Genomic DNA, 13,685 nt, shown 5'->3' on the forward strand with positions numbered 1-13,685 from the left:
ATTACCCTTCCCTACCAAACGGATACTTCCCTGTGAGGAACATCCTCATTTATCTCAGCCTTTGGGATCCCTCTCCAAAGCAAAGGGCAGGATGTCTATTCTGTGTTAAAATACAGAAAGCCTCTCTAGAGTGTTTCTGAGGGCACACATAAAATTCAACATGGCTTAGAGAAGGAGGAAAGAAAAGACAAATCAAGCAAAGATTCACTCCACCTTCCCAAAGGGCTCTCCCGGGCCCCAGCCTAGACAGAAGTCAGGACTTGCAGCTCTCAGCTATTTGAAATACTGTTGTATCAGCCAAGCAACTGTCTTAAAGCATAGAAGTCCTCAGGGTGTCTGCAGGAAGACCTCTGCACGAGCTGAAAGGCTGCCTGAGCTTTTGCAGTAGTTTCTCCTTGCAGCCCTTAGCTCTATGAAGAAGTGAGGGATTTGCTACCTCTCTTTGTACCACTCACTCAATATATAAGGAGGAAGGAGCATGAGCTCAATTCTATTTTGCTTTCCTTCACCAGCACAAGTTCTGTTAAGGCCGTTCTGAAGGAAAAGGGGGATGCATCCAAGCAGCTTGTCCTGTTGGAGCATGCACCTCCTGCTCCAGCAGCAAGGCATCCCCAGGGAAGGGTATGAGCTCTCCCTTGCTATTGCAAAGAATGAGCAGGAGAAGTGGTACAAATACTGCAGCAGGACAAAGTGTCACATCAACCACAGTCTCTTCTTTATCAAACTACAGTCCAGAGATGTGAAGCCCCATCTTCTTCATCCCTTCCCCACCAAGAGCAATCTAAAGAGGATGGAAGTACATGAAAGCACTCCTCACATGAGATCATGTTTTAGTTGTGATGTTCTTTGAAGCCCATTTTTGCCTCCTTTATTCTCTTGACAGTTCACAGAGATAATGTGAATGTGAGAAGCAGAACTGCAGGGCCAGGGTGACAGCTCTGACTTGGCTTTGGCTTGCCTTCCAGAAGATACTACCAGTGAGGACAGGGCTGGAGCTGCATTCCTCCTTTCTTTTGCACTGGAGACACTGAGACAGCTACACTTGCTGCCAAACACTCAGCAAGCTGAGATAGGCAAACGCTGTCCTGTCTGCTGGGTGTGGAGCCCACCAGATAAGCCGCCTGTCTCGCACAGAGTGGTGGAAGGGTTTGGCATCATATCCTAGTTAACAGTGTTTAGGGACACGGGAGATGGGAATACAGGCTATGTCACTGTGCAGGACCCTTTCTGTTGTTCCGCAAGTGTTAGGGCTGGATCCAAGGGAAAAGACAGATGTTTTCAATACTGAAACAAGACATTCAGTATCTTCAAATCATATCTTAGAGGGTCACTTATAAGTGGAGGAGCCTTGTAAGATATAACGTTGAGTGAGCAGCGTAAGTTCCTGGCATTACGACAGTGACAGCACTTGACAGCCCAGCAGGAAGAGGTAACAATCCCCTTACTCATTGATAAAGAAATCCTATATGAAAACCTGACAGCCAAAATCACACTCACGTTTCTTCTTCCTTCCCATTTCATACCCACTGAGTAACTGCTCGTGGCCGAGCCGTAGCCCAGCTCTGCAGCTGGCAGCAGCTAATGCAGGAGACCTGTTCTCAATGATGGGGCTGCAGGACTCTGTGTCTGCCTGAACTCTGCTGTTGTGGGGAGCCACAATTTGTGAATTGTTCTGGAAGCACAATTCCAGCCACAGTATGGAGATCTTTTGTTTTCACTGACTCCTTCCATGTTGGCTGTTATTTGTTTGGCAATGAGAAGCATTTTGTTTCCGCAATTTTTGAAGTACCACTTTTGAAAGTACTATTTTTCTCTACAAATATTCCTGTGTTCCTAATAGGAATCTCCAGGGGAAGAATTTGACCAAACCAGAATGTTTCATGTTGACTCAGAACGGCTCCTGGGGGTTTTGCAGTCACTTTTGTTTTGCCTGAAGAGAAAATATTCTGTTTTCTGTTTAACCTGAGCATTCCAGCACCAATTCTTTTCCCTGACCTGCCAAACTGAAAAGTCCTTTCTTTGCAAAGATCCAGTTTCAGACCAAGTGACTTTACAGAAGTTACTCCTGTAGCTAGAAGCAGCTTTGGTGGGTTACCAGCAGGAATAGAGCAGACCAGGCAACTTCCTTGTAAAGCTTTCCAAGTGACACTTTGCTAATGCTCCTGTTAGCGTAAAGAACAGATTATAAACCTCCTCTCAGTGCTTTTGACCTTGATGAAGGCAAACTTCATGGAGATTATGTCAAAACATGAACTTAAAGAACCTGTGAAACTCTGCCCAGGCCTCCCAGCTAAGGTAGAACTGAATGTAGAAAATAGTGAGGGAGAGAGAATTATCCTTAGCAGGAACAAAGTGAGAAGCAAAACGAGAATGTTCGGGAATTTCACAGACATGAACAGCCCTGGATTACTGTCCTCAAAGGCCATTTTGTGCTTATCAGCTCTGTGGGCTGATGGAATAGTATCTGAAGGGAGAAGTGATGTTATCTCCACAGCTTTAGATATGATACAAATATCAAGAGACAAATTGCTGTCACGGCGTATGCAGCATGAGGAGAAATGGAAAGCACCCAAAATCCTGTACAAAATCCTGTGTGTGTGCCTCAGGAGGATGTTTCCAACACGCAGGCAGGTGATAGGATGCTCTAAGGTAAAGAGCTGCAGGAGTATACAACATGCTGGGGTGCAGTGCTGAGGGCTTTTAAGTCCCTCAGCATCCTCAGCTGGCAGGATGGGCCATGAGCTCTCTGGAGAGTGGGATTCAAATGCCAAGTGAGTATGACATAATTCCAGCCCTCCACCACTTCCCATAGATAGTCACCTCTATTCCAGATACCACTGAACAGAAGGGCAGATGTCATTGTCAGGGGAAGGAGTCCTGCATCAGTGTTCACACACTGTCACTGCCTGCTCCCCAGGCAGTTGCTATTACACCCCTGAGCTCACAGGGACCCTCCCCAAGTGCCTCTCAAGCAGCAATTGATCTCTTTTCCCAAATAGAAAGAGAATTTAAACACTGCTGTGGGTTGAAAGGCTTCACTGCCTGGAGGTGAACAATGTTCCCGTAGGCACTTGACCTCTTGAGTTGCTCTGTGCTTGATGCTGCTGCCTGGCTGTTCCCCGTGGCTGGACCACAGGCTCCTTCCCCTCCACCATCCCGCTGCCTCTGCTTCCTTCACTTGGTGTTTGTGTTCCCTCTTGGGCCCTGCTGGGTAAACAGTAACACCCCGGCCTGGCTGCAGCTTCCTGCAAACTTCCACTGACCTGGAGAGCCAGACGGCCAGTCTGAGACTGAAGGGAAGGAGCCTTTCCCTCGCCTTGGACCTGCTGCTGCAGCTGATAAGTCCCCAGCATGCTGCAGCTCTTGCCTGTCTTCGCATCTAATGCTTTGCAGCCCATGGTAAATTATTCTCTTTCTTTATCCTATGGGAATTGATAGGTGTTTCTTTATGGGTGAGATTCATAGGGCACATTACCTCCCAGCTCAGGAGGAGCAGATGTGCCAAGCTATAGGGAAAGACTCTATTTTCATCAAGTGTTTCTTTGCTGACAGTTTTCCCCCTTGGTGTTCAGTGCTGGTATCTGAGAGAGGATGACACCTGCATTTCCCATGCCACAGCTCTCCACATTGCAGCACTTGAGTGCAATTGATTTTTGCCATCTGGAATTGGAGATCTCCCTTGAGGCTCAGGTTATCATTTTTAAGGAAAAGTAACCCTGTATCTTTTGTTCCAAGAAGTTCTGTCTCTGAGAGACTTCTTTACAAGCAGTTAACTGGTTGCTGATGAACTTGGGGTGGTGGATGTGTGTGGAAAGCTGACAGTGACACTCCTGATGTTCCAGCAGATCATTTTTCCATGCCACAGCCTGAACTACTTGGGAGTTTCATGAAGGACTCAGTTTTTTTGCCTGCACAAACCATAACGAAGGTATCAGCTGGCAGTTGATTAGTTCCCTATTCAGTATTTATTCTTTGTCATTTTGTTAAGATCCAAAGCTGAGCCACTTTCTATTTGCTTATCTCCTCAGGGAACAGCCCAGCTGCCTGGGAAGTGCTCAGTGTCTCCTTCCCAACCCCAGTAGGGTCTGTTGCTTGCTCCTGCTTATGTGGGATTTAGAGCTGCTGGAGCAAAGCACACGCATGCTGCAGGACCAACAGGGGCTGGCTCTGGGACTCTGTGTCCTGGTACCCTTTAATGCCAGGTGATATTAGTTTTTCTTTTGCACAAAGGTTTGCAGTTAGGGAGGCAAAAAAGCCTCCCTGACATACCCAGGGTTATATAGCGAGTGCTTGACCTTCACCTGCAACTGCCTTTTCCTCTCATTCCAGGATCCCATTCCCCTGATGGCCAAAGTGTAGCCCTAACCTCATGGTTAAGCTCTCATGTCAAAACTGTAGCAGTTTAGCCCTGCAAGTAGTTACCACATTAGCATCTTCACATTAGGAGCTGCTCCACTCACTCACACAAGTATCCCACCCTGTTTAGGTGCTCCAATATTGACACTGAGATAGGGAGGAAAGGAGGCCCTTGGTAGACAGAGAACTCTTCAGGCTAAGGCTATAAACGGGATAGAGCACTGAGATAACACAAATGACAGCCATCTGCTCGCTGCACAGGGCTCTAGGAAACCTCACTGTAGGAAAGGGAGAGACCCATAAAATAGAAAACCTTTTTCTCCCTTTCAAAACAGTGAGAATAATGCCCTTGAGACCTGACATCCACTACTGATCAACAATCAATAACAGCTCGAGCCAGCCCTTCCTTTCCCAACCCCATCTTTATAACCCCAAACTGCCTTTTGCTGTTGTTAATTGCACAGGGATTTATAAACACTATCTAGATTCCACAGACGGATGCTAGAAGGCTAGATTTATATATTTTGGCTTCAGATTGTAGCTTGTGATCTGGGACAGTGTAATTCTAGCTGCTGGCTGCACATACAGCAATTCAGGTGCAGGCTGCTATTAAAATCAATTAAGAATGAAATACAACTTCTGTAAACTCATGCTTCCCATTCTTCAGTCATTTAGTGCCACCATGATGAGCATCTGCCCTATTTACAGCTGGAAACAGTAGATTATTTTTGGGTCTATGGTGAATCTGCACAGTTGGTTGAGGTCAGTGTTGGAGGTGGGGAGAGGTAATGGAGGAGAATGGGGTTAAGTCATTATTTCTTTTCCCTGAACAGGAAATATGTTTGAGAAATTGTATCCCCTTTGACTAAGACTTTTCAATCACTGCATAGTTCAATATTTTCTGACATTTTAGGACTGTTTAACATTTGCTTAGCTGCTGCCTTGTGATTTATGTTACTTTTTAAACAAACAGCACTGCTCTGAAAGTCCCTCTAAAAGTACTGGCAGGAATAGATCAAATTCACAGTTCCATCTTTTCAGTCAAAGCAATTAGTCAAAACCTGATCCAGATTTGTGAAGTTTGGTATCAAGAAGCTCCCTTTTTCACAGCAAGTTTCCTCTTGCCCTTATTCTTGTCCTGTCCCCCTGTGACATGGCACATCAGTTGTTCTAGATAGTTTATCGCTATCTAGAAATAGATATGAATACAGTTCCCCTCATACTTCTTTGCACTCTGTTTGTTGCAAATACACAAAAATCTACTTTGTCTGCTTTTTTCTATAAGGAATAATCCAAGGATCAACTTTTAACAATCCAGGGTCTTCTTTTAAAACACTGGATTGAGTATCAGTATTTCCTGTTAGTTTTAGGGATTGGAACAAGGTACAGAGTTGTGGTCTGGAGACCAGGTTCCTCAGCTTAATGCTTGATGAGGGTTTAATTTCCTCATAGCACATCCTTTTTGAAAGTACTACCACAATACTTCAGAGCATATTTTTGCAACCCAGATTGCTCGCAAACCTTTTCATGTCAGCTACTTCCCATGCTTTAGGTGATTCAATTTCCAAACTATAATTAAGTTTGTGGAGGCAGGTCCCAAGCTGAGGATAAGCAGGTTGAGGGTATTGTCCAGGGACCACATCCTTTCCTATCAGCAGTATAATCCAACCCAAAAGTGGCTGACTGCTTACACCCTGTGGTGGTGTTGGTATTGCATTAGCTGAAGGGTACTTGAAACTTTGTACCATAAGAATATCAAGTTAGAGAATGCACTCTAGAAAAATCTTGAAGGTTTTAGGATTTCATAAACATGATTTTAATTTTCTGATGACCAGCATTGTATTCATACAATGAAAAACCAGTGAAGGACACTCAGAAGCTTTATCTCATCAAACTACCTCAGATTCTTCCTTATTTCTATTGTATATGTATGTGCAGCCTTATTTATTGTGGCAGATCTGTAGAAAATCCCACAGTTCCCCAAGAGTGTGACCAGGTCCCTTCACTGTTGGGTTAAACACATTATTATTGCCTGGCTTTGCCTACCCTGGATCTACAGCCCCTGTTTTGTATGCCTTCTGCAGTACTCTGGAGATCTTCACTTACAGAAAGAAGCTTTTCTCTTTCAGTAGATTTACATTTACTGCTGTAAACCCATTGTAACAATGGAATTCAGGAGTGCTGCAGGGTGATATCACCTATGAAAGAAATTCAGAGCACTGGGACAACAACTACAGTGCCATGGAGACCTGTGGAGCTGATTTACAAATTTCATTTTTACAGATGGAGAACAGATAAGAAAAGGAGATTTTATAAGATTTCACTGGTAAAACAGGGTTAGAAATGGGGTAAGCCCATTCTTGGCCATTGGCTGTAATCCCTAGATGACAGTGGCATTTGCAAAGAATCACGACATGACTGAATGTCCTGTCACATGCCAGATGAGCTTTCTATGGGCAGTTTACCACCCCATTACCCTGCCCTTATGGTCACTGATGAGTGAAAGGAGCAGTTTTGCAAATCAGTGTTCTTTTCCCTGCAGACTATAAAAATCCATTTGTGGAGATTCACCCGGAGCATCCCGAAATAATCTACATTTTAGATGCTAAGAAAACAGTTGTTGTCCCTTGCCGAGTCACCTCGCCAGATATCAAACCCAAGCTCACCCAGGTAAGTGAGTGTTGAAGAAAATCAGTTCAGAGGCTGCCAGCACAGTGGGTAAAATACAAGCTACAATGGATGAGCCTGGCTAGTGTATTGCTATCAAGCTGTGTAAAAGGGTGTTCTGGGGGACAGGCTGAGTTTATCACATATTTATCTCATCTTGTGGCTTGATGTTCCTCCATAAATTGGCAAAGATAGGAATGCTCAATTCTTCTTCAGAATTCTTAGTGTAAGACCTGGCTATTCACTATCCTCCTGAAAACTTCTCTGTTTTATACCTTGAACCTCCTCAGAGCTGTTTGCCCGTTTCTGCTCAATTTCATAAATTTAAAGCAAGTTTCAGCCTTGGGAATAAACGGCTGCAGCATCCATCCCTTGGGCAGCAGTTCCAGCTGAATGCCAAGGTTACAGAATGGTTTGTAGAGTCCAAGGCCATTTTGTGTAATAAAAATGGAAATTGAAGGTCTGGGGCTTCCTCAATTGATGGAGGTCTGGTCACTCATTTAAAGGGTTTTAGAACTGATCTGTAGAGAAGCCTGCCATGGAGTGAGGAACAGAACATAGGTCTCCTGGCTCCCATCCTGGCTTTACCTAATAGATGTGTCTTTCTGTTCCCCTGCTTGAACTGTCCCAATGGGAACAACAGCTCTGCCTCTGTCCCTTTTCCACAGGGTGTTCTGGAGGGGCTGGGAGATGAGGTTGTTCTGCTGGATGGGGTGTGCCAGTGGAGCACAGGCAGACAGAGATGCACCTCTGCTCCTCGTAGCAGTCAGATGTCTTAGATGTCTCCTTCTCCTGGGAGACAGCACATGAGATCACAGAGGCTTGAGAGAGTGCTCTGGCTCCTGCTGAGCCCAATGGCACATTTCCAGTAGACGTGCCGAGGGACAGCACTGGCCTGATGGCTTTAGCAGAGCTCTGTTTAAATGTTGCCAGTAGGGATTAAAAGAGGAGGGAATAAGGCTCCTCTCCAGTTATAGCTTAGCCCTTTATCCTGGATAAGTGTTATCACCTTCTCCTCCTTGGCTATAAAAATGAAACATCCCCATCTTGTTTTAGCCTGCTTCAACCAAATTCGTTGTTGGGGATCTGCTGCCAGCACAGTCACGTGGGCCTAAATGTGCCCTTGGACCCTGGACCAAGCAGACCTCCACATTTATTCCCTTATTTATAGGCAGTGCTGCTCGCCAGCTAAATTCTCTCCTGGTAATGAGTTCAAACACAAACTTGAAGTCATAGAATCACAGAATAGTTTGGGTTGGAAGGGACCTTCAAAAGTCATCTAATGCAACCCCACTGCAACAAGCAGGGACATCTTCAACTAGTTCAGGTTGCTCAGAACCACATCCAACCTGGCCTTGAATGTCTGAGGGATGGAGCATCCGCCACCTTTCTGGGCAACCTGGGCCAGTGTTTTACCACCCTCGTTATAAAGAATTTCTTCCTCAAGTCCTTTACCTTGCTGCAAGCTGCTGCTGGAATGAAATCTTTGGGAAGCAGCACTGGTTTCGGGAGCCACCAGCCCCGGGTCCATGTATGGAAAGTCAGCGCTTGTTTCGCCCTGCCTGGGAATGTCGTAGCGCCGTGTGGAGCCAAGGTGGCGGCTTCCCGTGCGAAGAGGAAGCGGGGCGGGAGAGGGGTGGAGGTGAGGATCGGGGGGAACAGGGCGATCAGACAGATTTAGAACATCCTCTTCTTCCAAATTTAATCCGCAGCAGACAAGGCACTTCAAAGGGAGGAAGGCCACTGCGATTTCCTTCGAGCAGCATTGACGCTTTGGGTTTGATTGTTTAAATATATATTTTTGCATATTTTATGAAGATGTTTCATGGTGGGTAGTGTTGAAAAGGGCCTCCTGAGCGGGGTTATTTTTGCCTTCCCCTCGCCTTCAGGGAGCAGAGCTGCCAAACCATGAAGTTCAGCTTTATCACATTTTATTATTCTTGTAGAAAATGTACTTTTTTCTCCCGTAAATGAGGTTCCTCGTGTTACCATTATACTTTAAAATCATCGCACTCTCTGGTCTTTAAATATGTATGGGGAAAGGTACCTCTTGCTAATACTAAACAGATCCCAGCTAACTCTGCATATCATCTTTGTTATTAATAAACCCATGCTAAGACACACAGTTCAATCTTTTAATGTTGCTTAACATGGTTTTAATTGTAGGCAAAAAAAGCCTTTTCAGCCCTGTCAGATCTGGTTAGCCACCGATGCGGTTCAGCGTGCATTTGCCACTTACAGCTTTGACCTTCATGGGTGTTAAAGCACGACTAAGCCTCAGGTCTCAGACCTCTTGCTGTAATTTCCCTGAGTTTCCCTAATGGTTCGGAGCAGAGATGCCACAGCTTGATTACTTCAAGAGTATTTACGTGAACTCCATGTTTCCTACGACTGTCAGAAGAGAACTGCTGTTCCCAAAGAAAGCTGCTGTCTTGCTGTGCCTCCTCATGCCCCCAGCAGCATCACCAGTCACTGTTCCATGGTCCTAATTCCTTTGTCTTTCGTCTGTGGTGGAAATGTAATAACAAGCAACCTAAATCAATGCCAACCTGTGTCTATATGGGACGTATGAGCATCAGCTCTCAAAGCCTGAAGCTGAAATTTCTTTGGAACAGGAGTATTATTTAAACTGAATCCTATTTAAACTGCGCTGCCACACGGGATGGCTGTTTGTTTGGAGACAGGAACATAAATTGCATGCTGCATAACAAGAAGAATAAAAGCAGAAGTGCTGCATATTCTCATGTTCTTCCCTGTGAGGGTGCTGAGGCGCTGGTACAGGGTGCCCAGAGAAGCTGTGGCTGCCCCATCCCTGGCAGTGTTCAAGGCCAGGTTGGACACAGGGGCTTGGAGCAACCTGCTCTAGTGGAAGGTGTCCCTGCCCGTGGAACTGGATGAGCTTTAAGGTCTCTTCCTTCCTCATAAGCAGAACTTATAGACACCATTTCTTCAGAACATTACAAGTATTTATGAATTTAGGACCAAAAATGTCTATGTTACTAAATCCTCTTATTCCTGCATCCTGTGATTTCCACCTTAAGTCATCCAGGCTGCTTCCTTCTGTGCCTCCTGGACATCAAAAGGCTGCTTTGAAAGAGCCTCATCCCTCTCTGTGGTATAGGGAGAACCTGATGACTAGCCATAGCCTATAGCTTATAGATGACTGCTGTCAGGTGAGTTGGTGACATGAATGATTCTCTTTTTCACTTCATAAATATTTTTAAAGTACTATGAGATCCCAGGAGAACACGTGGTAGCTACACGTAGCATTAGAATCAGCAAATTTTGTTCTTAAACACTTACAGAAAGATTACCCAACAGAATTCCTATAAGATAGGTGTAATTATTTCCAGTAAAGAGATGAAGGACATGGTTCCTACAGTGGGTAGCAATGCTATTTTGCCTAAGATGTGAGAGGACCGGAGCTACTGAATCAAAAGCCCCAGTTACAATGTCCAAGTTTTGGATTTCAAAGACAGTCCTACCTTAGGGAGGGCTTTTCTATTTGCTTATGTTGATGTTGCTTAAGATATGTGTGGAATGAGACCACCAACCAGTCGGAAAGGTCAAACAGCCACCCTGCCTGGAAAGAAGAACAGCCTTGGCTGGTTGCCTCTATGGTCTGAGGGGAAAGGGAACGTCTCACAAGCCTCCCATCTGTTCTCTTTCAGTATCCTTATTCTGTAGAGATGAACTTCAAGAGGATGGTGTGGGACCCAAGAAGAGGATTTGTCATCCCCTCTCATGCTTTCGTTTACTCTGGTGTCCTCACATGCACTGCAACAGTGAATGGAAGCGTGTTCACTTCCTACTACCTCGCGCAGAGGTTGGGTGAGTGACGGCCGCGCGCCAAGCAGTCACCACAAGGTTTCTGTTTCATAGCTAAGCCCCTGGGTATTATTTCTTGGTTAGCCTCAATTCTATTTGATACATCTAATTGGTATGGATCTGTAGCAAGTCCAAGCAAACTCATTTTTTCCCTCTTTCCTATTCAGTAGAACTTGGATTTGATCCACTCCTGGGTTTGAAAAATGACCAAGCGTTGAGGTGGTACAAACTAGGAGCATTTTATTCAACCCCCACCAAGGCTTTGTTTGCTTGGATTGATCTGGATTTACATTAAAACAACTGCTGGTTTAGGAGAAACCAAACAGTAACTTTCTCTTTGTTCATTAAACACACAAGATCATGGTATAAAAATCTCATCAAACTGCTAATTGAGACCTTTGCGCTGTTCTATAGTTTCTCGAGGTGATTTACTATACCCTCTCCCTTGTATTTACAGCTGAGCTTAACTCAGAATTTAAACCTAAATTTGAAGCAAGTAGACATTAAATTTTTGATTGTTGGGAATTTATATACAGCTCATTAGAACTTATTTTTCCTTTGTTTTTGATATATGTTCTTTCTCTTCTCATATATTGTATTTCTGACAAGGGAGAGTTTCTTGTGACTTCATTCCCATTAGGTCATGGCATCCTTCTATACAATTAGGCCTCAGCTTTGAACAACAGGCTTGTAAATTTGAATGGCAGCCAAATAAATCCTGTAAATCTCCCTCTCTTTTTCTTCACTGTTGGAGTAATTATTTTTTACTAGAATCATGAATGCAAAGCTACAAAACCCCATTAGACCATCCCTTTGTAGCCCAGAAGGTCACAGGCAACACCTTACCCTAGAACATGTTACTGTATAGTAGTCAGACGTGTGTTTGGCGTGGGCCACCATAAACATGATGCAAGCTTATTTCAGAGTTGACCTATTTAAAGCATCAGTAAATATATAAGACCAAGATTTGGGGATCCCATTCAGAAAGAAAAGGTTGTTGGTCATTGGAGGGCATGAGAAACACGTTTCATGTTTTACAGAGATGAATCCTCTCGCAGATGTTGAGGCCCTCAAAAGGATGAGTTGGGTTTGAAAACCCTTTCAGAGGATGGCTGTGGAGTGATGAGTGAGGGTTGGAGCCAAACCTGGCACGTGCAAGAGAAGTAATTAACAAATTACTGAGTCCATGTGATCGGTTTGATTAGCTGGTATCAGGCATTTACACAACTGACCTCACGTTTGCATTGTGGGAGCATTTCCCACAATTTCCATAGAAACGAGACAAGAAGGTGAGATGTTTTGGAACCTGGGAAAGGAGCAGATGTTGGAGAGGCAGTTGGAGTGCAGATTCCACCTCACATGTGATTGATACAGAGTGCTGAGTGGTGATAGCTTTGATTTTTTCACTGCAGAGGGCAGAGTACAGAACCTGGCTCTGAAAGCAACTCCCAAGAAACTGCTGGTTGGAGAAACTCTCTATTTGGAATGCAGAGCAGAAACCTTCATCAACGGGCGCATTGAGCTCATATGGACAAGTCCCAGTGGGAAAGTGAGTTGATGAAAACTCTGTACTCTGCTTTCACAGCCTCCCCTTACCCAAAAGGAAGATCTATGCACAGGGCTGAGTAAACTACTTATTCTGAGATATATCCAACCACTTGTAAGCCTACAATTGATTGTATTTTCAGTTTGGATCAATCAAAAACTCCTCTGACCATCTTGAGCCTGCAAATTAAACTGCAAATGTCAGGCTAAATCTCAGCTCACAGTGGCAGCCATGAAGGTTCAAGTTGTCAATCTGCTCATCCATCCTGGTGTTTATTAAGTAGGGAAAAGTGAAACAAAAGCCAGTTGTATCTGCTGAAATCTCCACCAAAGCATGAAATCTAAATTCTGAGTGTAGGTTCCTGAGCTTTCTATGGAATGCTATACAAAAATGCCAGATTGGAAGTAGAATCCTGCAAGAGACTGAGCATTTGCTTTGATGTACTGAAACCTTTCAGTTCTCCTAAGGAAAAACAGAGGGGAGATGGAGTATTTTCCAAATCAGTGCATTTATCTGAGATACTCCTCATGGTTCTATTTGATGTTTAGAATTGAAATGATTGCTTGTTTTCTTTTTAGTGCAGCAAAACATACATTTCAAAGCAGCATCTAAGCCCCTTGGGAAAGTGATTCCTAAAACTTGATTATTTTTGATTTATTTTGTTAACTTAAAGAATGATTTTGTTTTGGTGAAGAAGCTACAGGAAATATAACATAGAATATGGTGTTCCTGAAGTTTGTTTCTTGAACCCCATATGATGGGAGTTGGTTTTCCATGAACCCTCCTTAGATTTCTAACATTATAAATGTGAAATTTCTTGGCCAAATCTCTGGGATCAAAAAATCCTCTCCGAAGCAATAATGCTTTCTAAAATTCTTCCGGAATTTGCATTGGCATTTGCCTGTCATAATATATTGTATTTCTGTCATAATATATTTCTTTGTGAAAGCAGGAGGTTTTCAAGATAGAAAAATACTGACTGTGACTAAAACCAACCCCAAAACCTCACAAAACCCCAAAGCACAACCCTGACCTGACAATGCCAGCAGCAGTTTTGCACTGAGATCCCTGGGATGTGGTCCCTGAGAAGGGCTGACCTGTGACACATCCCTGTACTGACCTGCTTGCCCAGACTTCAGCACTTCCACTCTGCTTCTCTCTCTTATTAGACTTGGTAATGAAACCTCACACAAGGGCTCTTCCTGCTGGTTTGTCTTTCATATTATTTATTTCAGTGATGGGAGATATGATAATTTGGATACGAATCACTGCTTTTCTTTACTGGCAG

The 13,685-nt window shown here is 44.2% G+C and overlaps 1 protein-coding gene across 2 annotated transcripts in view; it reads left to right on the forward strand.

Annotated features, from left to right (window-relative positions):
- The window catches only part of LOC115612592 (vascular endothelial growth factor receptor kdr-like), a 124,425-nt gene that overhangs the window by 40,885 nt on the left and 69,855 nt on the right, over positions 1 to 13,685 (forward strand). For both annotated transcript variants that reach the window (XM_030497068.1, XM_030497069.1), the window contains exons 4-6: positions 6,899 to 7,026; positions 10,695 to 10,854; positions 12,264 to 12,400. In XM_030497068.1, the coding sequence (XP_030352928.1) occupies positions 6,899 to 7,026; positions 10,695 to 10,854; positions 12,264 to 12,400 (425 nt within the window). The remainder of the gene's footprint in view (positions 1 to 6,898; positions 7,027 to 10,694; positions 10,855 to 12,263; positions 12,401 to 13,685) is intronic.

This window comes from Strigops habroptila, chromosome 9 (genome assembly GCF_004027225.2).
Source record: "Strigops habroptila isolate Jane chromosome 9, bStrHab1.2.pri, whole genome shotgun sequence".
In the NCBI taxonomy this organism is placed as follows: domain Eukaryota; kingdom Metazoa; phylum Chordata; class Aves; order Psittaciformes; family Psittacidae; genus Strigops; species Strigops habroptila.